At 45.5% G+C, this 23962-nt stretch overlaps 1 protein-coding gene across 16 annotated transcripts in view; it reads right to left on the minus strand.

Annotated features, from left to right (window-relative positions):
• The window catches only part of Znf532 (zinc finger protein 532), a 110295-nt gene that overhangs the window by 39603 nt on the left and 46730 nt on the right, over positions 1 to 23962 (minus strand). For 15 of the 16 annotated variants that reach the window (XM_087895977.1, XM_087895969.1, XM_087895975.1 and 12 more), the window contains 3 exons: positions 19989 to 22339; positions 8618 to 8799; positions 3602 to 3778 (listed from right to left, as the gene is read on the minus strand). In XM_087895977.1, the coding sequence (XP_087752103.1) occupies positions 3602 to 3778; positions 8618 to 8799; positions 19989 to 22322 (2693 nt within the window). In that variant the 5' untranslated portion in view covers positions 22323 to 22339. The remainder of the gene's footprint in view (positions 1 to 3601; positions 3779 to 8617; positions 8800 to 19988; positions 22340 to 23962) is intronic. The other variant, XM_087895980.1, reaches the window with a different exon arrangement.

The following is a 23962-nucleotide window of genomic DNA, read 5'->3' on the forward strand; positions in this document are numbered from 1 at the left end:
TTTTAAGAACAAATTATGAACACAAAGCAAACTTTCCAGTAACAGCGGGAAAGCCTGAGAGAAAACAGTCTGCTGTGGGTGAAACAGGGAGGCTTCCCAAACTGGGGGCAGGAGGGACAAAGGCAGAGGTCAGCAAGCGGGGGCCCTCACGTCCACAGTGTGTGTGTGTAGGTGTGGGGATAATTTGGAGCTGGGAAACACGAGGGACTGGACAGCCAGACCGTTTTGGGTAGGAGGATATCAAAGTGGACAACAGGCCCAGCCAGCTCCTTAGACACTGCTGTACATGTGTGGGATACAAAAACAATTAAGTTGGAGCTCTAAGCCCTGAGATTCCAATGTGAGCAGCTGATTAAACCCCAACAGGCGCATGAAGCACTCATCTCCACAGTGCGGCTGGTTCCCGTAGCCCCGGCGAGGTAAACTGATACTGCCTCCAGGTCCCACGTAGCACAGTAAGAGTCAGGGACCTGAGGTCATTTGTTTGATGTCAAAAATAAATAAATAAATAAATAAATAAATAAATAAATAAATAAATAATTTCTGGTGCAGAGTTCTCTTTCCCGGGACCTAGGAGCTCCCCTTCCATGCTAATAGTGTAATACCATAGGCCTTACTTCTCAGGGGCTTGTTCCAAATCTGCCTCTTATACAGCTCTTAACTTGGGAACTGCCATGTGCTCAAAATAGCATAAATTATCCAGCAATTATTAAGAGTTCAAAGTGCCCTTTAAGACAGCAGTGGAAATATGCCCACTCACATCCTGGAAAATAAGAAGCGAAACAGCAAACAGTGCTTACAGCGGTATGTGGAACACGACAAACATGTTACAACTTGCCTGGTACTTTGCAAATTGAGGTGTTAAAACTGTAGGATTTTTGGTATACGCTCAGATGTCTACATACTCCATACAGAAAAGGGGAGTAAGATGGAAACTGACCGATGATGTCATTTGCGTAATTTTGAGCTGCTTGTATAACCACGGCCATCCAAACACAGCTGCTGGGGGCAGCACCAGGCGGTTCTGATTCAAGAACAATCAGCTTCTTTTTAGTTAATTCCAAGATGACCCCGAAATGGCCACAGGATCAGAAGTTTACAGTAGCCTGAAAGGGTGAGGTGGTACAAAGGGCACTATCGCAGGCACAGTAAGCACCACAGGCCTGAACCCCACAGAGTTGAAATAGCACGCCCTGCGGAGCGAGGGTTCAGGCCGGGCCGGACTCAGCCAAAAGCTGAGGCCTGAAGACCAGACGAGCACCAAGGTAATGCTGCTCAAACAGCGCTGCACTGGTCTGGGGCTTCCGTCTTCCATGTCGTCAGTGTGCTACTTCTATTTACAGGGGCTTATGCCTGTGTTTAGGTATTTGCTTATTAAAGAACCCTGATAGTGAAAAAGAAAGAACACAGAAGAATAAAGCTAGGAGTGGGATCGCGTGCCTGTAATCCCCGCACCCCAGGGGCTGAGGTGGCAGGGCAGCGAGCTGGGGTCAGCCTGGCCTACACAGTTGAATCCTGTGTGAGAGGGGACAGGAAAAAAAACCAGAGTAATGTTTTCCTACGCAATTTCCCTCTTATCTAGGGGACCCATCCTAAGACCTTCCCCCCAGTGGGGTCTGGAAGCCACACAGAAAACACTGAACACTCTAATTTAATACCTTTGCAGTCTCAACAGCACTGAGGCGAGCTTGTCACTTCTTGTTGGGTTTGACAGATGATTAGCACTGAATTCACTTTTCTCCTTCACTGTCTCACGGGCAGAGCATGGATTTTAGCATACAACTGCTTCCTGTTCCTTTACTAAGGCCTAGAACTTTCGCTTCTGTACTTTAAGGAGGAGCTTTCCTCCCCAGACAGGGCTGGCACCACTGCTCTGCCACTTTGGGGCCATTATGCTGTGCACTCGGGGCGACCTGCACACAAGACTTCATGCAATATCACAACCGTCAGTTAGACAGCCAAGCTGACCGTCCAATGGGCAGGCAGTGGATGGAGCAGACACACTGGACAAAGGGACGCTGGTGTGATAAAGAGATCCTGGGACACAGTGTATAACCTAGACCCACAGATTGTTTACTTCTGGAATTTTCCATTTAATAATTTCTGTTCACAGCTGATCTTGGTTAATGGAAGTTACAGAAATTAAAAATAGTAGATAAAGGGCACGGGGCTACTGCACCTGTAAAGTGTGTCCTGGAGGTAAAGCTACAAGAATTCTAGGCCTACTGTACTCAAACTTGACAACATTGTCTTAACTTGTCTTAATAATCTACTCTCCTCTATTTCCAGTTTTACAATTATTGTCAGACAGAATATGTGACTTATTTGAGTGAAAAATCAAGTGGCTATATTCATCACAAGGCAAACAAAGGCTGTTAGTATGCACAAATTTTCCCATCGTGAGCGCTGGAGACACATGCATTAATCTCACTAATCCCTGTCTCTGTGTGAAGACATCCACTGGAATTCAAATCCTCTAACTGTAATTAGCCTCCCTTTAAGGATCAATGCACAAAACATCAGGGAGAAGACCTATTTGAATAAATAGATTTTAACACTGCTTTAGTAAACAGTCATTTGTATATACTCAATCAAAAAAACCTAGACATATAAAGAAGTACAGGTATTATACTGCATAGCGATATCTCTTTCCCTTATGGGTCTTTGATAATGGAGTTACACACACACACACACACACACACACACACACACACACACACACACACACATATCAAAATACTGGGATAGCCAACCTAACCTCCATAATCGTTACATTTCACAAGGCCATAATGAATCTAGGACTAAAACGGCCACCACCAGGTACACTGTGTGCACAGACAGAGGGAGTGAGCGAATACAGAAACAATGCTCCACACCCCAGACAGGCTCCTCAGGGCACAGATTTCAGTCACATCATCCTATTCTAATCTCACGCAGACCCTGGGGTGCAAGCATGACCCGCACTTACAGGAGAGGCTGAGACAGGAAACAGTCTCAACTTCACAACTGGCAGCTGTAGGAAGTCTGACCTGCCCCTGCGCCCACATTCCCTCTCCCTGCTGCTGACTGACCCCTGCAGCAGACTGGCAGGTAGCCCGATCTGTTCACCAGTCCTAAAGCAAGAACAAGATTAAGCAAAACTAGATTTAATTCCACTAATCAAGACTTGTCCTAGCTATGAAGTTAAATTCAGTACCTAGTGTCTCAAGTTGACTTGGCCTTTTGAACATTGCTGGAAAAGTGTATCCTACAATAAACAATGATGGCAACACTGAACACAACATGGTTTGAGTTTTCTGGTTTTATATTTTATAATTTTCCTAAAACTTACTTGGTAAAAACCATCTTAAGGATAAAATGGGTAAGTATTTATTGGTTGAAGAGAAATTGATGCTAAATGCATGAATAACAGGTGACATTTTGGGACAAAGACTTTAACTGGAAAAAGTAGAATGACTTGGTTAGCTATGAGCAGAACGTCACACATCAAAAACCAACATAGCCGACACATGCTCAGACCTTACATTTCATTTACTGCAATGACACCCTCCTCTCAATGACACTACGGCAGCAGAGTAAAACTCAGCCATGGATAACTTACTTTGGTTCGCCTATCTTGATGCCAGGATGCTGCGTGTAGGCGTGGGAGTGTGTACTTGGGGCGGACTTAAACGCCATTGGACAGATAGGGCACTTGTAGAAGACTTCACAGTGAGAGCCTTGAATGTGAGACTTCAGTGCGGCCACATCAGAGTACACAACATTGCAATGTACACATCTGTCAGAGAAACAACACTGTCATTAGCACAGACCACCCAACACCGTGAGCGACATCGCTGTGTGAACAGGGTGAAATGAGTGTATTTCAGCCCACAGGGGTTCCTCGTGGCTTTTGGAAAGTATGTTGCCTCTTTGGCTTGCAACAGAGTAAAATTAATGTTGTATGTTTCATTGGAAAGATCACGAAGAAAATTAATGTACAAATGGTAAGTATTTGGAGCACCTTTAACATTTTGAGGAAGGATGTATACAGGAAGGCCAACAGACCGTGAGGGACACAGCAAGAACCTGGGGATCCTGGGGTGGGGAAAGACGTTCGTGTACTGGACTAACACTAGGGCCTGATGTTCCCACCTGTCCTAGATCTGTCCAAAGGAAGAGGTCTTGGGATCTGTACCTACATGCTCTCAACACAGGACAGAGAGAGGCACACGAAGAAGGCATGACCCATGGTCTCATGGCACACACTGGTGTAGTCAATATTTAGCGCCACACGGTGACCCAGATGGTGGTGGAAGTCAGCACCTGTGCGTTCGTTCTGTCTGCGAGAAAACAGTCTGACTGTGCCTGTATTCGGTCTTTAAACTACTTCAACACAAGCTTCTGAAAAATCACATCTCCAACAATTGGCTCCAAGCTTCTGAATTTCTAAGTATGACAATTAGTTCATTCCCTACTAAAACATAATCCCATAGAAACAACCTTCAAAACTGGGCCACCTCAGCTCCAGATCTTTGCACAAGGACTCGCAGCAATACTTGCAATACCTCCATTTGATGATGGACTCTTTCTTCTTGACTCACATATGGAAAACATTTGAGAATGTTCACCACGGCTCTTGGGAACCATCTGAGAACACGTTCTGTCTCGCATGTGACTGAACACACATGTTCCTAGTCGTGCATATACAAGTCACCCGGGAAAGAAATCTGTTGACAGGGCCTGCCCTCCAGGACACCACGCCAGACTAACACTTCTACACTTCTAGGCTTAGAGGCACACATGGACTGATGGAGTAACTCCTGGAAAACCACACAGAGGGCGTGTGTTCTATGGAACACACCATAGAAGGCTTTGCAGGCTTTGATAGAAAATCACGGTACGTTCTCAGGTTTATGGTCTTAAGTTACAGTGGTCACCGACACAGAAACTAAAACAATAAGTGGTGAACAAGAAAGATTGGGTATCTACCAACAGGGGCACTATCTCGATACAGGAGTCAGTCAAGTATACTGAAATTCTTCCGGGCCACCTAATGCTCCTAAAGTCTGCAGTTCCCTGTTTGTAAGATAAAACAAACTGGACAGATCATTACTAGTCCCACTTTCCCCTAGAAGCTAGTGACTACAAACCAAGTGGGGGGATGAGGTCTTGGTCAGAGCTCTGCAAGATTCCCAGGTTCCTGACCTTAGGGAAGTTGCCCATCTGATGAGATCAAGCACATCCGGGGAAGCTTAACTTTAGACAGATGCTAGAATTCGGCACTGGGGTCTAATGTTTCCACCTGTTCCAGTGCCACTAACCAAATGCTGCCCAAGAGTGTACTTCCCACCAAACACAGGACTAGACTCTATCTTAAGCAAAAGACCAAGACGAAAGGAAGTGAAGAAAAGCACACTATGCCCCAGATGTTCCAGAGCCACGTGGAGCAAGAGAAAAGCCTCACAGGCTGCAAACAAAGTAAAATATGGTTTTTAAGTTAGCAGCAGACACGACAGGGACTCAGTCTAAAGGGTATCACAGATGTTAAGGGAAAACAGAAGAAAAAGGACAGAAGAGGTTTAGGGCAACAGAGACAATGACATCTACAAGTAAAGCAGGCACATGGAACACGGAATTGCAGAGACACCTTATGGCATCACAATGCTACTAAGCATCTGCCTCAAAAGTTCTGGAATGACACGCATTTGCCACCATGCCTAGCTCTTTTTATTATTTATTTTTAATTTAAAAAAGGTTTACGCCGGGTGGTGGTGGTGCATGCCTTTAATCCCAGCACTCGGGAGGCAGAGTCAGGTGGATCTCTGTGAGTTCGAGACGAGCCTGGTCTACAAGAGCTAGTTCCAGGACAGACACCAAAGCTACATAGAGAAACCCTGTCTCGAAAATTGAAAAAGAAAAAAAGGTTTACGTTATACAATCCAACAATAATCTCTTCTTAAATGCTTGTTATCAGGAGGCAGGAAAGTTCAGAAAATATTTGACTTTTATCCATAATTAGCATTTACAAGTGAAGCAGGATCCAGGCATGGTCATCAATATTTAAGAGATATCATATAGGATCAAAAGATAAGCAAGAACCTGCCTAGGAAGGAACAGAGGCAGGAGTAGGAGCCCTGAGAAAATCTTCTCTGGCTACAAAAAAGATCATAGACAAAATGATTAACTACAGAGACAAAAGAGAGAGATGACGGAAATGAGAGAGACACAGACAAACAGGGCAGGACCAACAGACTGCCAAACCCAGTCAAAAAGCATCAACTATCCCACTATTTAAAACAGCAGGAGAATTGGGCATGGTAGCACTGGTCTCTAATCCCAGGCTGAACTCTTATTCCGATTCAGGTCAGCCTGGACTACAGTGTAAGACCCTTCACAAAAAGGGAGGTGGGGGTAAGCAAGAAAAATGTTTAAGTTTTTGTATCTTTTCTACAGAACTCAACATGAACTGAACCTCACAATAAACTAACAAGGGGGATGGGTGCAGTGATGTTGATCAATAATCCTAGCTCTGGAGTTAGGCTCAGAAGTGAGGCCAGCCTTGTGTTGTCTACACAGCAAGTTCCAAGACAATTAGAGTATAATAGTAGGACCCTGTGTTAAAAGCAAATACAGAAAAACCACAAGAATGATGTTTGCACAGTCTTTATACCCTCCAGTCTAGTTGGGAAAATCTACAGTTAATAAAAACTTGATAAAATTCAAACTGTAAAATTGAAAGCACCCAATTTAAGCAAGTCTGCCTAGGGCAAGTGAAGGGCAGAACAATCTTCTCCCAGAAAGATTCAGGCTTCCAGCCTGCATGTGAACCTTCTGTCTTAAGTTGGGGGAGATACCAGGAATACCTCAGTGCAGAAGGCTGTCCCCTTCATCCCAATCTAGCCTTGTTTTCACTAACACCCAGCGTTCAGCAGAGAACAGTGGCAAGCGCTCAAGCTGCCCAGCTGTTCTCCCGGGCTGTGCACAGCCTCCCCTCACAGTTTCCAAGTGTGTGGTAAGACCAAAGTACTGTGCTGCGTGGGGCTGTGCACCACCAGCTTAACCATCACATCTCAGAGGGTTGGGAGGCAAGTCATCCCCCACGTTACAGAGTACACAGGACACAAGAAGCTCACACAAGACAAACAAATTAAGCGCAAAGAAAAAACCCTGGTTTCTTGTTTTCTAAACCAAAGGTTTCCTACCAGGTTAGAGCTCAATCCATAAAGCATTTGTACACTACACATTGGAAGGCAGATGATTAAAAACAGGAATCTCTCATATTTCAATGTTAGAAAACTGAGCAGAGGGGATTGCTCAGTAGTTAAGAGCAAAGGCTCTTCTTCAAGAGAACCCGAGTTCAATTCCAAGCACCCACATGTTAGCTAACAATCATTTGTAACTCAAGGGTCAAGAGAGCTGAGGTCCTCTTCTGGCTCCCTTAGACAATACACATACATGGAAAACAGACATGCATGCAAGCAGGAAAAACACCTGAACACACACACAAAAAAAATAAAAATAAATCTTAGGAGGGGGAAGAAAAAGAAAGACAATTGGGCAGAATCACCCAAGAATTAGTGATCCTGGAACATAAACTAAAATGAAATAAAGGGGGCTGGAGAGATGGCTCTGCAGTTAAGAGCATTGGCTGTTCTTCCAGAGGTCCTGAGTTCAATTCCCAACACCCATATGGCAGCTCACAAACATCCATAATGAGATCTGGTGTCCTTTCCTGGCTTGCAGACATACATGCAGGCAGAACACTATATACATAATAAACAAATCTTTAAAAAATAAAATGAAATAAAATCATCAAACCACACCAATGCTACCTCATCTTTATGAAACGTGTGACGGAATCACAACTAAGAAAACCACTACACGTTAACAGTCTAACCAAACACAGTAAGACAAACATGCCACAGTAAAACATCTGCTAAAACAAAGACACGTCACCCATGACAGAGTCTCTGGAGTTTTCATCAGGGCAAGGGTAAGTGGGATGAGAGCACATTTAAGAAGGTAACAAAGTTTGAGAACAAAGTATATCATCACCTGACACTGGATAAATTAACATCAAAGTGGCCAGATGTCAAAAAGTACACATCTGGGAATCTCTGGGGCCAGTGAAAAGATGAAAGGGCCGGAACTGAGGTGGAGGAGGCAGAAGGGAAGGACTTTTGGAGGTGAAGCTTCTCCAAAGACTGATGCTAGAAAAGATGTTCACCTGACCCTTCTGTGTGGTTCCAGCAATTCATCGTGTTTGTATTATTAGAGGGGGACTAATTAGAGGTGCATGGTGTTCCCGCAGAGGATAAATACAGGGATGCAAAAACATACGTGCAGGGGTGGGGGGAGGAAGGCTGTCAGTCATGGCCAAGCCCCATAATGTGCACATTTACCTAAAAGTATCACCCATTTATCCTCATCCGTATGGACTGGCAAGGCCAACATGACATCAAACTTGGATTCAAATGGATCCTACTCTACTACAAATGAGCTAAGTTCCCAGAGGATCTGTGTGTTGGAGTACATATGACCAGGTAACCCTGAGAACTACGTATGTGCACAGGCCCTCCAAATCGTAGTGCAGTTATCAGTGAACGACTGGCACAGAAGTGAGCGACATACTGACCGAAAACCAACTCTCCGTGTGTAGTGCAGACAGCTCTTGGTGACGTGGGTCTGGAAGTGCACCGACCTGCAGATGGCCCCGCACTCGGGGCAGGTGTAGGGAGATTTGTGCTGATGGATTCTCTGGTGTGAAGCATAACTGCACTGGTTAGGAAGCAGCATCTGGCAGACAGTGCAAGTCTTCTAAACAAACCAAAGGGGGAAACACGATTGGTCCTGCTAAGCATGGCTATATGCAAGTTCCTTAGTTAAGCTGTACAGTAGTTACGCGTCTCATTTTAAACATTGTATAAATGACTACAGCCCAAGGGAAGAGCAAACCTGAAGACTACATGTTTAACAGAAATTTTTCACCCTGTAAAATAAAAATGATTAGAATGACGGAGGCAGGCTCATGCCAGTGTGAGCGAAAGCAAACACCAGCTTCAGATGCGTCCAGTCTTGTTTCTTTAGCATCTTTGTCCACAGCAGAGGTCCTCTTGCAAACTGTGTTGGCAGGTTAATCCTGCTACACAGTACCGAGTTCACTCGTGCATGTGGGACATGTAGTTCCCACAAACCAGAACTTGCCTCAGGAAAGTAGAAATTGACCCAGTCTAATCCAGTTTCTTCTTATTTCCCAGTCACTTATCTATTTAAATCTTAAATTCAGGAACATGAAAGGGATGGTTTAGGAACTGGTTTTCTTTTGGAAACTAAGTTGGCCTTCAATGGATGAACTGGACATATTATGATTTATAAAATCATAAAAATCAAAAACTCAAGCTCAGATACATAAATTTGGACATTAAATTGAAATTTGCAGGGCTTAGAAATTTTACAAAGCTTAAAATCTGATTGTATTAAAAGAAAGGCAAAAAAACCTGAGATCTTCTTTGAAGAAAAATATTTAATTATCAAAAAAACCCAAATACTCTATCCTATCCTCCATCCCCTTAAATGTAAGTATAAATATATTTTTAAAACATAAACAAAAATACTCAGTTAATATAAACTGACTACCATCCTCAAAACAAATCCAACAGAATGAGAGATAAAATTCATACACTTTTCAGACATTTGTGCAAAACCAAGTACCTCTTGCATTCTAAAATAAATCATCTGCATTAAAGTCAAAGAAAGCCTCAAACTATAGATTCTTCTGAGATTAAAAATACTCTTTCAGATTGACAGCAGTTCAAAAAAAAATCTTTAATTCTTCATAGTTATCTCAAATTAAGCCCAAAAATTTAAGTTCTGAAGTGACTTATGCTAAGAAAAAGAGAAAACTCACTTGAAAATTATTTCTTGCCAGGCAGAGGTGGTGCACACCTTTAACCCCAGCACTCAGGAGGTAGAGGCAGGCATCTCTGTAAGATGGAGGCCATTCTGGTCTACAGAACAAGTTCCAGGGCAGCTAAAGCTACACAGTAAAATCCTGTCTCGAAAAACCAAAAGAGAAAGAAAGAAAGACAATTACTTCTTGGTTTTTCTCCTGAAAGGACTGAAATACAAGCTTTATCCCATGAAATGTTTATTGTAAACACAAAATGAGAGCATTACAGGCAGTGTTGATGAGTTTAACGTCACTAAACGATGCCACTCCTAATAAGACATTCTTCAAAGGTTAAAACATGCACAACAACGGAACCAGTCAACAGAGTCCTAGTTACAAGAGCCCGCTGTCATTACATAGTCATTGGCAATCACTCACTATGAACTACAGGCTTCCACCTTCTCCACAGCCATCATCCCAGGGAGAATTATGGAGGCATCTTGGTGTGCACTTACTTTCAATTCTAAAATAAGTCAAAAAACATTTTACATATATGTCTCTACGTTCACATATGCACACATTCAAAGGTATATACACACATACTCATGTATAGAGAGAGATATTAATATAGATTTAGATATGGATTGGTTTCATTTCACCATGACTCAAGCAGTGAATTAAGTTCTTTCAATACATTAGGAACTTAATATAGATAAAATACATTGTATCATTTATTTCTCATAATCTATGAAGTCAATAATATCTTCATTTTACAGAAGAAGAAATGAGACTTAATAACATAAGAAATGTGTTCTATACCCACTGCTACTAAGGCAAGGACCAGGATCAATCAGGCTCGGGTGGAGAGGCAGCGGAAAGAGTGGAATGGGATCACATGAACTGAACCATCACAAAAACAGAGTTGAGAAACACGAACAAATAAACCTGAATGTCAAAGATGACCCGTTTATGTTAAGACAATAAATTAGTTTCTCTTTCCCTATAGCTTCTCCCATACCTAAAACGTGATTATACTACTTCTGTAATAGTACAAAGCTAAAAGAAAAGAAACTTTAAAAGAACAAGGGTCATGTGTTGTATAAAAGCTAAAAACAAAAAGACTTACATTATCATCCATTAAGAAATAATGACAAGCAATACAATACATATAAAATGAGCAACTCATTATGCTCATCACCTGATTATCACCCAAGATCACCATTATCACAGCTCCACCTTTCCCAACCACGGGCAGCCACCAGCTGAGGCTTCCACCCATGTCAGACCCAGAAGTAAAGAAGGAAGATAGGGACTCCAGCCTCAAGCCAAACGCGTTCAATCCTGGAGTTCTTGAAAAGGGAGGTGGTCAGCGATCACAGTGGACATGCAGGGACCTTACCTTCAGTTTATACAGGTGCACACACATCTGTGCACATACCCACACTACCCCTGTGTTTCTCTCTCGGCTGACTGCTGCACGCCTCACCTCCATCCCATTTCTGGTGAAAGCACTCTCCTTGATGTTTGCATAGTACCCATGTTTCTGAACTCACATGACATTGTTTCCTTAACCGTGCGGCCTCAGATTGCATAACTGTCCTTGCTGCAGACAGCAGAGATTCCACCAGCTCTCTGGGATGCTCTGAATCCGTGACAAAATGCACATTGTCTGGACTCAGAGGACACACTGAGCACAGGAGAGCAAACGGGGTCTTTGTGGTCTGGTTTTCCCTTCCTTTTTGTTTAAGTCAAATAAAGTTTTCCTAATTGGCACCAACTACGGCTGCTAGGCAACTCAGAAGGAGACGTGGCAGTTGAACCCAGTAGTGCGTGGCTCAGAAAGAGAACAAAAGAGAAGAAACACATGCACATGGATTTGTGTCTCTGGACATTAGGCTTAGTGCCATTGGAACATGCATAAAGGTTTTGATGATCAGGTAGAAAGCAGCTAATTTCTTCTCTGGGGCAGTTTTGTTTGCTCAGGGAATGATTTTTCAACTAATTTTACTTGTCAATAGTACAGCAGCACTAGAAGCCGAGGGAAAGGGAGCTGGAAAGGTCACAGTCCTTCCTGAGCCTGATGGGCAGGCAGCCAGCAGCGGCCTGAGTTGACAGCTGGCATAACAACAGAGGCTGGGGGAGGGGGTGGGACCGGACATCCTGTTAAGAAGCTGGACAGGGGGACTCAGCACCCTCTTTGCACAGTGAGGAATTACCTGAGCAACAAGGAACACAATTCTTTGTCTCAGTTTGTTCTTTTAGGGAGAAACAGAGCCTGAGAAAAGTGAACAGGGGAAGGGCGAGCGAGGCTAGCGACCATAACCACACAAAGCACCTCTCACAAGTAAAGCAAGTAGGCCTAGGGCCTGCAAAACACTCGGGCCAAAAGCCAGATCACTGCAGCTCAGCAGGGGCCTAGCTGAGTCAATGCCTGTGCCCTGCACCAGTTCCATAAACTGCATGACGGTAAGATGATGCTTTTAGTGGTCATGATGAAGCTTAGCAGTTTCTTTCCTGGCTTTCACATCTTCACAATTAGAAGAGAACAGAAAACGCTTTACTCCCAATCCCGCTTAAGTGGGGGTGACAAGCATGTGTCACATCCTGATTACATGTATCCTTTGTTCCCAGGGCTAGCTGGTTAGCAGTTGTTTCTAAACCACTTGCCACATCCAGAGCTGGCTGACTGACGCTGTAAGGCAGCCACACATAATCCGCTCAGGTGACCGTTTCTAGAGGATGTGGACTTGTTAAGACTAGTCGGCAGGGCAGGACTAGTCAGAACAGGACGAAATTAGCAGTCTAGGGAGCAGTGCCTGAAAGTCTTCAGCAGAAAGCCAGTGGCCCACATCTGTAATCCCTGCATTTGGGCAAGGGGATCGTGAGTTCAAGTGCAGCCTGAGTAACAGCAAGAGCCTGTCTAAAAATACAAACCCCAGAGGCTGTGAGTGGAACTCAGCAACAAGACACTTGCCTAGCATGCCTAACTAAGGCCTCGTTTAGTCTCCAATGTGGCGAGGGAAGAGGGTGAAAAAGACAAGTGGAGGAAGGAAACTTAGTCTTCTGATAAAGACGGGGTGGGGCAGGATGCTCCAAGACTTCTGCGCCTGAGAACAGTTTATCTAGAAATGAGAACAGGCAGATACTGCTCGAAAGAATTTAATGTATAGTACGCCGTGTTAGAGATTCCCAGAAAGGGGACTGAAGAGATGGCTCAGCAGTTAAAAGCCCACACTGCTCTTGCTGAGACTGCAGATTCCAGAACCAGGCAGCTCACAACTGACGGTACTTCCAGGGTACTCCACACATGCCTGCGTGCACACACACATAACCACGTGTAGGTATAGGAATACAGGCATTCATGTGGAGATCAGAGAACAATGGTGGGAGGGCCTGGCTCTCTCCTTCCAGTATGTAGATTCCAGGGATGAACTCAGATCCTCAAGCTTGGTGTGACAGGCACATCCTGCTGAACCACCTCACCAGCTCCAAAACATAAAGTAATTTTTGCAATTGCTCAGAGGGGCTCAAGAAGTAGCTCAATAGTTAAAAGAACCCATGTCCACTTACAACCATTAGAGACTCCAGTTCCAGGGGATCCAATGCTCTCTTCCAACCACTGTGGGCACCAAGCATGCATGTGGTACACACACACCATTCATAAATGTAATTTTAAATATTAAAAAGAAAAATTGTAATGCCCAGAAAGCTTCTGAAACTGAAATGAGTACTTAGTCTCTCAAAGTGAGGACCCAGCAGATTGTGAATGAACACCTCCTTCAGCTACTGCAGTCCGGGGACAATGTGGATGCAAGCTCCAGTTTCTACTTAGGTCCTCAACTGTAAAGTCCTAAGTTTCTGTGTTGGGCAGCAACATAATGAAGGAGAGACAATGAGTTGGCAACGAAGGACACTTGCCCCAAGTCCCAGCACTGCCACTAATTGGACATTTGCTTTTCCAATAGCAAAATAAAAGAGCGTACCAAAGAGCCGGTTACAGTCTCTGATTTTACGGCTACTGTGAAACCCACAGAAAGGAAGGGTGTTTTAACAACTAAGAGCTTACACTATGCATTTCCAGCCTGCAGCTGACTGAATTTAGCCATGTTTTACTAAGAGGTGAAGCATGGCACTCCAATGTATCCCAGCATCAACTACTAAACCTGCAGACAGCAGTTCTTGAACATTTCAGACAGGAGCGCTTCTCAGACTCTCTACCCACTGCCTTGTTCAAGGTGCCTAAAGCAGGCGTATGCATCAGGCAGTGAAAAGGAGCCCCAACTGTGGCCTGTGAGTGCATAAGTGAGTTCATGAGTCTGTGTCCATGTAAGCGCAGGAAGGAATCTGAGCCCGTGTGTGTGAGTGCAAGAGTGTGTCTGAGTGTGATGTGAGCACCAGTGTGTATCTCGAGTGCATGTGAGCGTGTAAGTTGTGTAGCTTACCCACAGCTCCCTGTTCATTGCACTGCTTGCTTGGTCCCATGCTGCAGTGAAGAAACAAGAGCCTCTCCAGAACCTACTCAAGCAAACGCTGGGATTCCTGGACCACATCACCTCCGGCACATGATAAGATCCCATGACTTAGTCATGGACATAGCAGCGTAAGGCAAAGGAGTGTACTGAAGCTCTGTGTGGCAAGCCGGCTCTCTCCAGAGACTGCCAGGCCACGGCTGAGCAAGGCGCCAGCTCCTGACAAAGAGGTGTTCAGCTGTCCTGGGGTGACTGCAGGTTTCCTACACAGCATTCATAAAACAGGGAAGGGACAACAGAGACAGCTAAGTGACATGGGCACCGTCCCCAAAGGCTGCACACGCAGGCGGGAGTCTGTGGAGAGAGCCACAGCAGTATTCTCAGGAGAAAGCCTTGCTGGGTTCAGAAGCACAGGGAAAACGAAGGTCTGTTCTAAAAATACACAGGAGACAAAAAGTAAGAAAGAAGAGGGAAGATAAAAGGCAGGAAACCTGTGGGGGGCGAGGAGTACAGCACTGGGTGGAGAAACAGACAACACGAAGGATGCTCTGGTTCCAACCCCAGCACTGGGAAGAAAGAGAATGAGGGGAGCCAGGGCTGAGCTACTCAAAATAGCTGAGAGTCCAGGAGAAAGTTGAAGGCCCATGTGAGGGAAGAAAGGAAGTTATCCTCTAAAGGATGGGGCTGAGGGGGAAGACTGGCGCTGGGTGGAGATCGGCCAGTCAAAGAGAAGACCCAACTAGAACACACACGACCTGAAAGAAGGGGGCTCTTTGCCGAGAGGAAGTGGACCAGCATGGGAGAAGAATGAAGCAAAGAACGAGACAAATAAAGCCACAACAGAGCACCAGATGTGGTGGCACACACCTTTAATCCCAGCACTCAGGAGGTAGATGCAGGTGGAGCTCTGTGAGTTTGAGACCAGCCTGGTCTTCAGAGTGAGTTCCAGACAGCCAGGGCTACACAGAGAAACTGTGTCTTGAAAAACAAAAAACAAACAAAACAAAAAAAACAACAAAAAAATCCAGAATAGTATACATGAAAAAGCCATACATTTATTTCTTTGTATGTTGATCAAAAACAATTAATTAAAAAAAATAAGAGTTCTGATGAAAAGTTTCTGCACCTCAATAAACCTGTCCGCCAGCGCAGCAATCCAAATCAGATCAAATCAAACGGAATTAGAAAATGCCCAGGTTTAATGGGCAAAATGCTCCCGGATGATCTTCCAGCCCCCCAAAGAGTAGACAGGGAAGAGAGACCCCAAAGAAGTGTCTGTTTTCTGGGTGGCAGTTTAAATACCATGTGGGAGTGGTCTTGAGCATCTCTGGGAGAGGGGTCTTATTTGTTGGGCTTTCTGAGCTGCCACAGGGTTTGGAGAGAGATGGGGGAGGGGATTTGGGGTGAAGCTTCCACAGAACACCCCAGACTCTTTGGGTATATGGATGCTAGGGGCTGGAGTGGAAGCTAGCCTCACCTATGAGCTGTTGGAAAGGCGGTGGAAGAGAAGGTGACCATTTCCAGACATTAAAGACAGGACAAACGGCCGGGAAGGGAATTCCTTTCATTCCGGCAATCAAAGGTGGGTATCGGTGAGTTCAAGACTACCCTCATCAGGGATGTACTTCAAGTACCTCTGGAGCTCTGGGTTTCATTCCCAATAGCACAAACAACTGACTGATTGGTCAACTGATGAAGCAACCAAAACCTATCAAAACATGAACTGAACTTACATGTAGGAAAGCACAAACAAAGGCCTAAATAAATGGGATGAGGCTGTGTTCGAGGACTAAAAGACTCAGACCATAACGATGCCAATGTGCTGCTCAAACTACTTTATACTTTTAACATATTTCCTGCCACAGGGCTGACAGGATTTCTCTGTAGCAAATGAGGCCGCTCCTGTTTCCCATGGAAGACAGTGAGGTAGAAGGTGGAAGGCCTGGGGAAACGGCTCAGCCCTTAAAAGCACTTGCTGCTCTTGTAGTGGCCCTCAGTTCAATCCCTAGCACCCACACAGGCACGGGACAAGCACTGGGACACAAATGCAGGTGTATATGAAGCACTCCAGTAAGGTGGAGAGCAATAAGGAAACACTAGCTGCCAACCCCTTGAAGGAATACACATGCACACACACACGTGAATGAACACAGGTACAAGTGTACATGAGCACAAACACATTTTTAAATATTTAATCTTAATGTGTATGAGTGTTTGGCATGCGTGTATGAGCACCATGTGTGTGCAGTACTCAGAGGTCAGAAGAGGGATCTATATGCCCCAACTAGAGTTAACAGGTATGAGTCGCTGTATGGGGGAGAAACAAACCAGGGTCCTATGCCAGGGCAGCAAGTCCTCTTAACTGCTAAGCCATCTCTTCAACCCAACATTTTTGAAATTTAAAAACAAAAACAAAAAACCAGAACTATGGTACAACCATATGCTTACACTACTACACAGCAATAAAACAGAATGGGCTACAGAGGATCCCAAACTAGCTGTGACTGGCTCAGAATATTGACATGATACACCCAGTAAAAGCACACTTGGAATCCTGGATCCTGACCTCACCCAGGTGTGGGCTACACACTGTTCAGTGCTGGGCAGTCAGCCTCGGAGCCACACGATCAAAAGGCAAACAACATACCACAGTGTACTGTGTTTCGAAGCTAGGGTATTTGGTCTTGTCTTGCGCATCTTCTTAAACTTTCAGCTTATGATGGGTTTGCTGCGAACCCTCAGAGAGCATCTGTACTGATACAGGCAACAACCTAGGTGCATTTCCAGGGAACTGTACTGATTGAAACAGGCTAATCCACTTACACGCTGCATGGTTTTCTTATTTTAATGTCCTAGAACTGGCAAAATTATAGAAATCCAAACAGGCAGCAGTTGCCAGAGGTTGGGACACAGAGAGGCAGCAGTGGGAGCTATTCTCATGAGGGTGGAGTTATTGTGCCGCCTGACCACAGTGATGTCAGTGTCTTGACGGCGATACTGTTATACGTTTCCGTGGGTTGCTACCATCGGGGAACTGAATGAAGGGTAGGGTACACAGAGAACGTCTCATATTTCTTACATGTCTCTACAATTATCTCCAAATAATAAAATTAGAACCTGCTACCAATGAAACAGTGATCCCTTCTCTAGACCCAGCTAACCCAAACTGAAAGGCAATGCCCAAAGTGTAAGGCACCTGTTAGTTGAGGGCCCCCAAGGCCGCTTTCAAACTTTCTGAGAATCTAACAGAGCCGGCACAATCACTCCAGGAATCTACTAGAGATGAGTTTTTAACTAAGACTAACATGCAGAAGATCCAACACTGGAGCTCATCTCAAGGTGGCTCTGAGGGAACTGGGAACCTGCTCAGAGTATGCCAGCGTATGAGGACAAAGGAGCTTTTATAACTGTTAAGAACGAAGAAACGCTGTTTCTCAATCCACCAACGAGTAACCAAGAGTGAGGAGATTAATGAGAAAATAGAAAATAAAAGTAGGTTTTGAATCCGTGGACAGGAAACAGGCTTGGGAAAGCCTTTGGTCCTGCAGGTACCCTGGTCCAACCTCCACATCTCAAGTAAGAGAAAAAAATGTACGTGCCATTCTCATGGAGGATACTTTTTCACCAGGTAGGCATTTCCTGAACTGAGACTGAAACTGATGTGGCTGTCAAGCTAAAAAATGGATAAAAACTGTGATCCCTTCACAAACACTGCAGCCCTACCTTCTGTTGCTACGTCAGCAATGGAGGAGGGCCACCCAAGCTCCCACTGCATCATAAGCTATAGTGCTTTCCCAGCTTTAGAAAAGTCTTAAAGTAGCTCCAAATAGATGCAAGAAGAACCATTCCACACAAGGCTGGACTAGCTAGGGCCCCAGCTGCTGACGAGGTGAGCCAGCTGTCTGCGCATCACAGGAGACTGTACACGAGGTCTTCTGGACCATGGTTGCCATGAGAGACAAGGAAGCAAGTGCCAAGAGGAGACTACAACACCGGGCAGCGCTGACAGGACCCTGAAGAGAGCTGGCTACGCAGAAGCAGAAGCTTACTAAATAGCACCTCTTGGGGAGCCCGGTGGGTGACCTAGGCTAACTGGAGAAAGGGTGTGTATGTTTTACTTAATGTACATTTGCCATGACTCATTCCCTTGGACTCCAGGTGATGTACGTGATCTGCAGGTTTTACTTGTTCCAGCAAAATACGAGAAAATGATGAGCAAGCAACAAGAGACATTCATCTCTTTCCCCCAGGAGAGAGCGCTTCACCGCTGTCTGACCCTAACTGAAAACAGAAGCTGGAGAGCACAGGGTGCTACTCTACCCACACCTTCCAGGTCCCAAAGAAACGACATAACTAACGGCAGCTCCAAACCAGCCCACCGTGCCACCGCCCACTGGCATACAGCAGCACAAACCACTCAGGAAACGGCTTTGGGGCTTTTATTTTCATGGTGAAGAGGAAGACTGCCCTTAGTGGGAATGGGTGACAAGATAAGGGGGTATGTGAATGGACAGAACCCAACTATCATCACCATGCTCTGAGAGCCAGGGCTGGTGTGGCAACTCATCCTCTTCCGGGACACATGAAACTCCCAAGCCTACAGAAATATGGTCAAGACTCGCCGCTTCCACTTCAACTAGACATAAAACACAGAAGAAAAATATATAAAACAACAACAAAACAGGTATTATTGTTATCTTTTCTTTCCCCAAACCCTACAAATAGTTTAAGCCAGCCGCTGACAATGAAAAGCTACAGAGAGTACCAGGTTTCAGACCACTGTACAGGGCTCCTAGTGAACATATTCCTGGGGGAAACGAAGGGAAGGTCACCAACCACTGGACCTTCTGAGATGCCTCAGACAGGAGCACAACCTAGCCCCTCCCTTTTGAGTCACATAACTTTTCTCACCGAATGACATGCATGTATGTACCATGTTCTCTCTACTTGGGAATTATTTCACTCAGCATGTTAGGAATGCTTGTTACACAACCTCTACATCAGGCAACTGTTGCTTCATGGAGAAAGTCAATGAGAAAGTCAATGAGATGATGCAAATGATAAAATGTATTTCACCAACAGCAACCTGTACTTCACCTCAAAAAAAAATGCAAAGACACAAAGATTTACTGTGCCACATGGTTTGCCATGAACATTACTGATCATACTGTTGAACCACAGATCCTAAGTAGATATGCCTTAAAGTAGGTGCCTAACAGATGTGTTTATAAGTCGCTTCAGTGTTATACATACCAGCAATTGTCAAAACTCTAAAACCATGAGTAAAACTTCATACTGTGCCAATGTAATCCAAACTAGGCACTATGATGGGATGATGCTCTAAAGTTACAGCTAAATCTCAGACTTCCACTATATATTCCAATGCCTGAACAATTCCTAACACTATAATTCAGCCAGAGCATACACCTGGCTAAAAGAATTCCCCATGTATTTCAACACTGTACTTATACTATGAAAACTATCTTTTGCCTTCCCCGTGCTTACACACACACACACACACACACACACACACACACACACACACTCCTTCACGTAACTGTACTGCCACCCCTAATTCACGGTATCTGACGGAGCACTCGTGGCTACAGACTCATCACCGAAACACCCAGATTTAAATGATACTCTACTTGTCCACTTGTATCTGCAGCATGCTGGAAGTGCGTAGCCAGAGCCGTCTCATCCTGGAAGACTTCATTACACTCCAGACATTTGAGACTGTGTCTACAGAGCTTGGAGGGATCTTCGTCTAGGGGCATGGCTGGGCTGACGGGTGTGCTTGGAGGCGCGGAAATAACTGCCCCAGTTGTGCCAGACTGGATTTTGGTTACAGTGTGTGTGCCAGCTCCCCCGGAGCTCTGCAGAGTGGAGGTGGTAGTATTGCTAGACGGAGAAACTATCATCTGGTCTGCGGGGACGGGTTTGAGGATTAAGTGGGAGCACTGCATCACCACTCCTTTCTCCTTATGCCCTCGGGCATGGGAAAGGAGGCTGCATTTGTTGTAAAAAACAAGGTTCTTTGTACAGTGGTTGCACGTTACTTCGATGCGCACACTACGCCTGTCATAGTGCTGGCTCAGGCTCTTTTCCAGGGCGAAGGAGTCCCCACACTCCAAGCACTTATACCCACGCATCGGTAACGTGATCCCTGCATTGGCGGGAGGACTGAGGTTTGGGATGTAAACAGGGACTGGATTGACGCTGCTCAGCACCTTGTTGAAGGCTTCCACCACAGAACTCTGCAAGGATGATACCACCTGGACTCGGGACACTTTTTTAGGTGGCTGGGAGGCCGCTGCATTGATTATTGCCTGCTTTATTTGTTGCTGAGGTTTGGTTAGCACTTGGCGGAGTTCAGAGGTGGCCTGGGCACCCTGAGGCAGAAGGTTAAGGTTGGCAAGGTGCACAGTCTTTGGCACGAGTTTGGCATTGGCCAGGCTGGATGCTGGCACCACAACGGTTTGCTGCTGGATGGCATTGGCAGCTTTGATGATGGCGCTGCTGGCACTCTGAACAGAGGCAGCAGATATGACTGTGGCTTTCACTGTTGTGTTGTTAGCAAGCTTCAGATTGATGACTTGAGACCCTGCCGTCTTGACAGCAGACACAGGAAGGAAAGCAGTAGCCACGGGCTTGATGGTGACCTGTTTGGGGGTCAGCTCTGCTGGGGAAACTGCACTGGTAACCATGGCCGTTTGCAGAGGTGCCCTGGGGGGAGAGGAAAGGACAGCGGCTGACGCTGAAGATGAGAGAAGCGACGTCACAGACGCCATCACGGATGCTGCCTGCTCAGAAGGCTTCTTCCCAGCGTCCAGATCCACTTCTGGCAACACTCTGGTCACCGTCCTCTTGATCTCCCCAGAAGATGTCTTAATGGTCTTGATACGAACTTTGGGGATTGCTGGGGTAGACCCCACAGGAGAGGACGGGGAGCCTTTGCTGCTGTTCTCACTGCACACACTCCTGGGACTATCCGATGGCTTCAGGGAGGCTTTCTTGGTGCCATCAATGAGATTCTGGGACTCAGGAGACTTGTCGGCGGGTTTGGGACTGTCATTCACTTCCTTTGGTAATGGAGAAGCTTCCCTTGAGTTGGCCACAGGTTCTTTGCAGGAATCTGAAGCTGCCTTTTTAGCACTCAGTGCTGCGATGGCAGCTATGCACGAAGAGAGCTTGGAGGATGACTTCGCTTTGGAAGATGTGACAGCAGCAAGGCTGGAATCATTCTTCTCAGAGCCCAGCTTCCCATCAAGGACCCTGCTCTCAAGCATCTTCTCAGAGCTCTCCTTCAACTTCTCCTCTGCTTTTCTTTTAAAAGGCTCGTAAACACTCAGGGCTATGGAATTTGTTTCTGCCTCTCTCTTGACTTTGTTTTTCTCTACATGGCCTGATGTAGAGACCCCAGTCTTGCTCGCGTTTTCCCCTCCAAGGGACTTCAGCTTGTCGTAGTCCTGCTGGGAAGCTGAGCCTGCCAACACATTTGCTCTGAAACTGGACCTTGTGTCTTCCTTATCAGGAGGGTCGTCCACCTCTATCTTCTCATCATCATCAAACTCTTCAGCGCTGGAGATAGGGCTGAACTGGCTGAAGGCTGGGTCTTTCAGAGTCACCTCTGAGGTAGGTGCGTCTCCTTTTAAGGACTTTGATCCATCCTTACCATAGCTGTCAAGAGAGGATGCTGTGAGAAACCCGTTATGCAAACCATTGCCTGTGGAATTGTGGCCGTCTTTTTCAACTCCCTCAGAGGAGTCGATGTTTCGAACGTTCTTCACAATCACACTAACGCCAACATCCGAGGATGATGGAGTGTGAGAGTCATCATCCACATGAGCATTCTGCTTTATGTGGCTTTCGTGGTCATCATGGCCAGACTCAATCGCTGCTTTGGGATCGACCATATCTGGTATATCAAATGCTGCCAAGAGGTCATCAAAGTCTGGGGTCTTCATATCCCCCATGGTCATGAATTTGATCAGATGTTCTGTTAAAGGAAGGGAAAAGAATTCTATCAGTAATTAACACTGATAATGAAGTCAGTCTTCTATAGGTCACACTAACACAGTGCTGATTATCGAGAAAGTGTGCAAGGCAACAACCCTACTTTGTGTAGAAACCTGAGTCAAAATGACAGCCAGAAAGTATAACCTAACACAATTACAGCCTCAAAGGGTATGCACAGGGTCACCAGCAGAACTTTAGAGTAGCCCTGGCAAAGCACAGAAAATTCATTTAGTGTTAACACCCAAAAAAGCTATCTACCTCCAGACCCATCAGTTTTCATAAAAAGCTATTCCTCCAGATATTTTCATCTTGATAACGTTTAACTCTACAAGCACAATTTGATAACTTCAGTCACCATCAGCTTTGGGATGCAACATTAACAGAAAATTACAATAAAAAAACTATAGACTTCAAAATGCATCCACAGAAAAATAAAAAGGTCATCTAAACCTACCACAGGGGGTCACTAAATTCATCTGGGATTTCTTTTCTTCTTAGTCTCTAAGAAAGTAATCCCATCCATTTTTAATTTTAGCTTTCTCTGCTGTGTTGAAAAGGGGATGTTCTGGGGTAAGACAGGGAGTTCTGGGAGAAAGGTAAACCAAGCCACTACAGAGTCGGCAGCAATGCAAACACAGGTCTGCTGTGCTCTTCAGAAGACACCATTGGCAGATGAAAAAGACTGGCCATGGAGGCACCGCCATTTCTGAACTGGCAGTTGCACCGCGGGGCTCTGTTACTTCCTGGAACACCCCCCCCACCCCCCGCGTCCACACTTGCCCCCTGTCACAGGTCATCGGAGTACAGGCACAGCGGCACTCATCTTTGCCTCATCAATAGTAAGGAATGAACAAGTCACACATGAGGCCAAAGCAAGATCTGTAGCAGAATGTTTGGGCTCAGCTCTGCCACGCACTAGCTCTGGACCCCCAAGAAGCAACAGATTCTTTGGTCTTGGCCCCACCATCAGCAGAGAGCAGCCAAGAAAAGAAGGAAAAACAGAAAGGAGAAGGGAGAAGCAGGAAGCAGTCAAAGCGGAACAGGCTGAGGCTGGGAACCCGCAATGGACAATCGACTGGCCTAGAGAACTTGGAGGTTTACATCCCTGATGCTCCACTCTTCAGGGTTCACTATGCTGCCCCTCTTTTAAATCTGCCCTACTGACTGCCACATCTTATTGAAGCATTTACCTTTTTCCTTACACGATCTAAAAACATCATGCACACCAGATGAGAGCAACAGTCTTGGGATCAAGGTAAAATGCAACACAGATGAGGGTAGATACCTAGGAAACCCTAGCCTCAGATATGCCGCAGCTCAAAGGACTCTCAGCATCTTACCAGTCCAGGGACAGATCTAAATGCCACTAGTAAGACGTTGAGGAAATCCTCTGCTGAGGAAGAGACAAGTACAAGTTCAGGGGATGCAGAAACATAAACCACCCCAGTTACAGGCACAGCTGGTGTTGTAATCAGCTGGCTTGCCCTGTCACCTAAGAGACAGGCCCTGCCCACTTCAATCTCCCCCCTTCCTGTCAAGACAGGCAGATCATGTGCCTCCACTCCATCTTTCTCTCTCTCTCTCTCCCCCTCCTTCTTCTGAA

The sequence above is a fragment of the Myodes glareolus genome, chromosome 13 (assembly GCF_982192425.1).
Source record: "Myodes glareolus chromosome 13, mMyoGla1.1, whole genome shotgun sequence".
NCBI lineage: Eukaryota > Metazoa > Chordata > Mammalia > Rodentia > Cricetidae > Myodes > Myodes glareolus.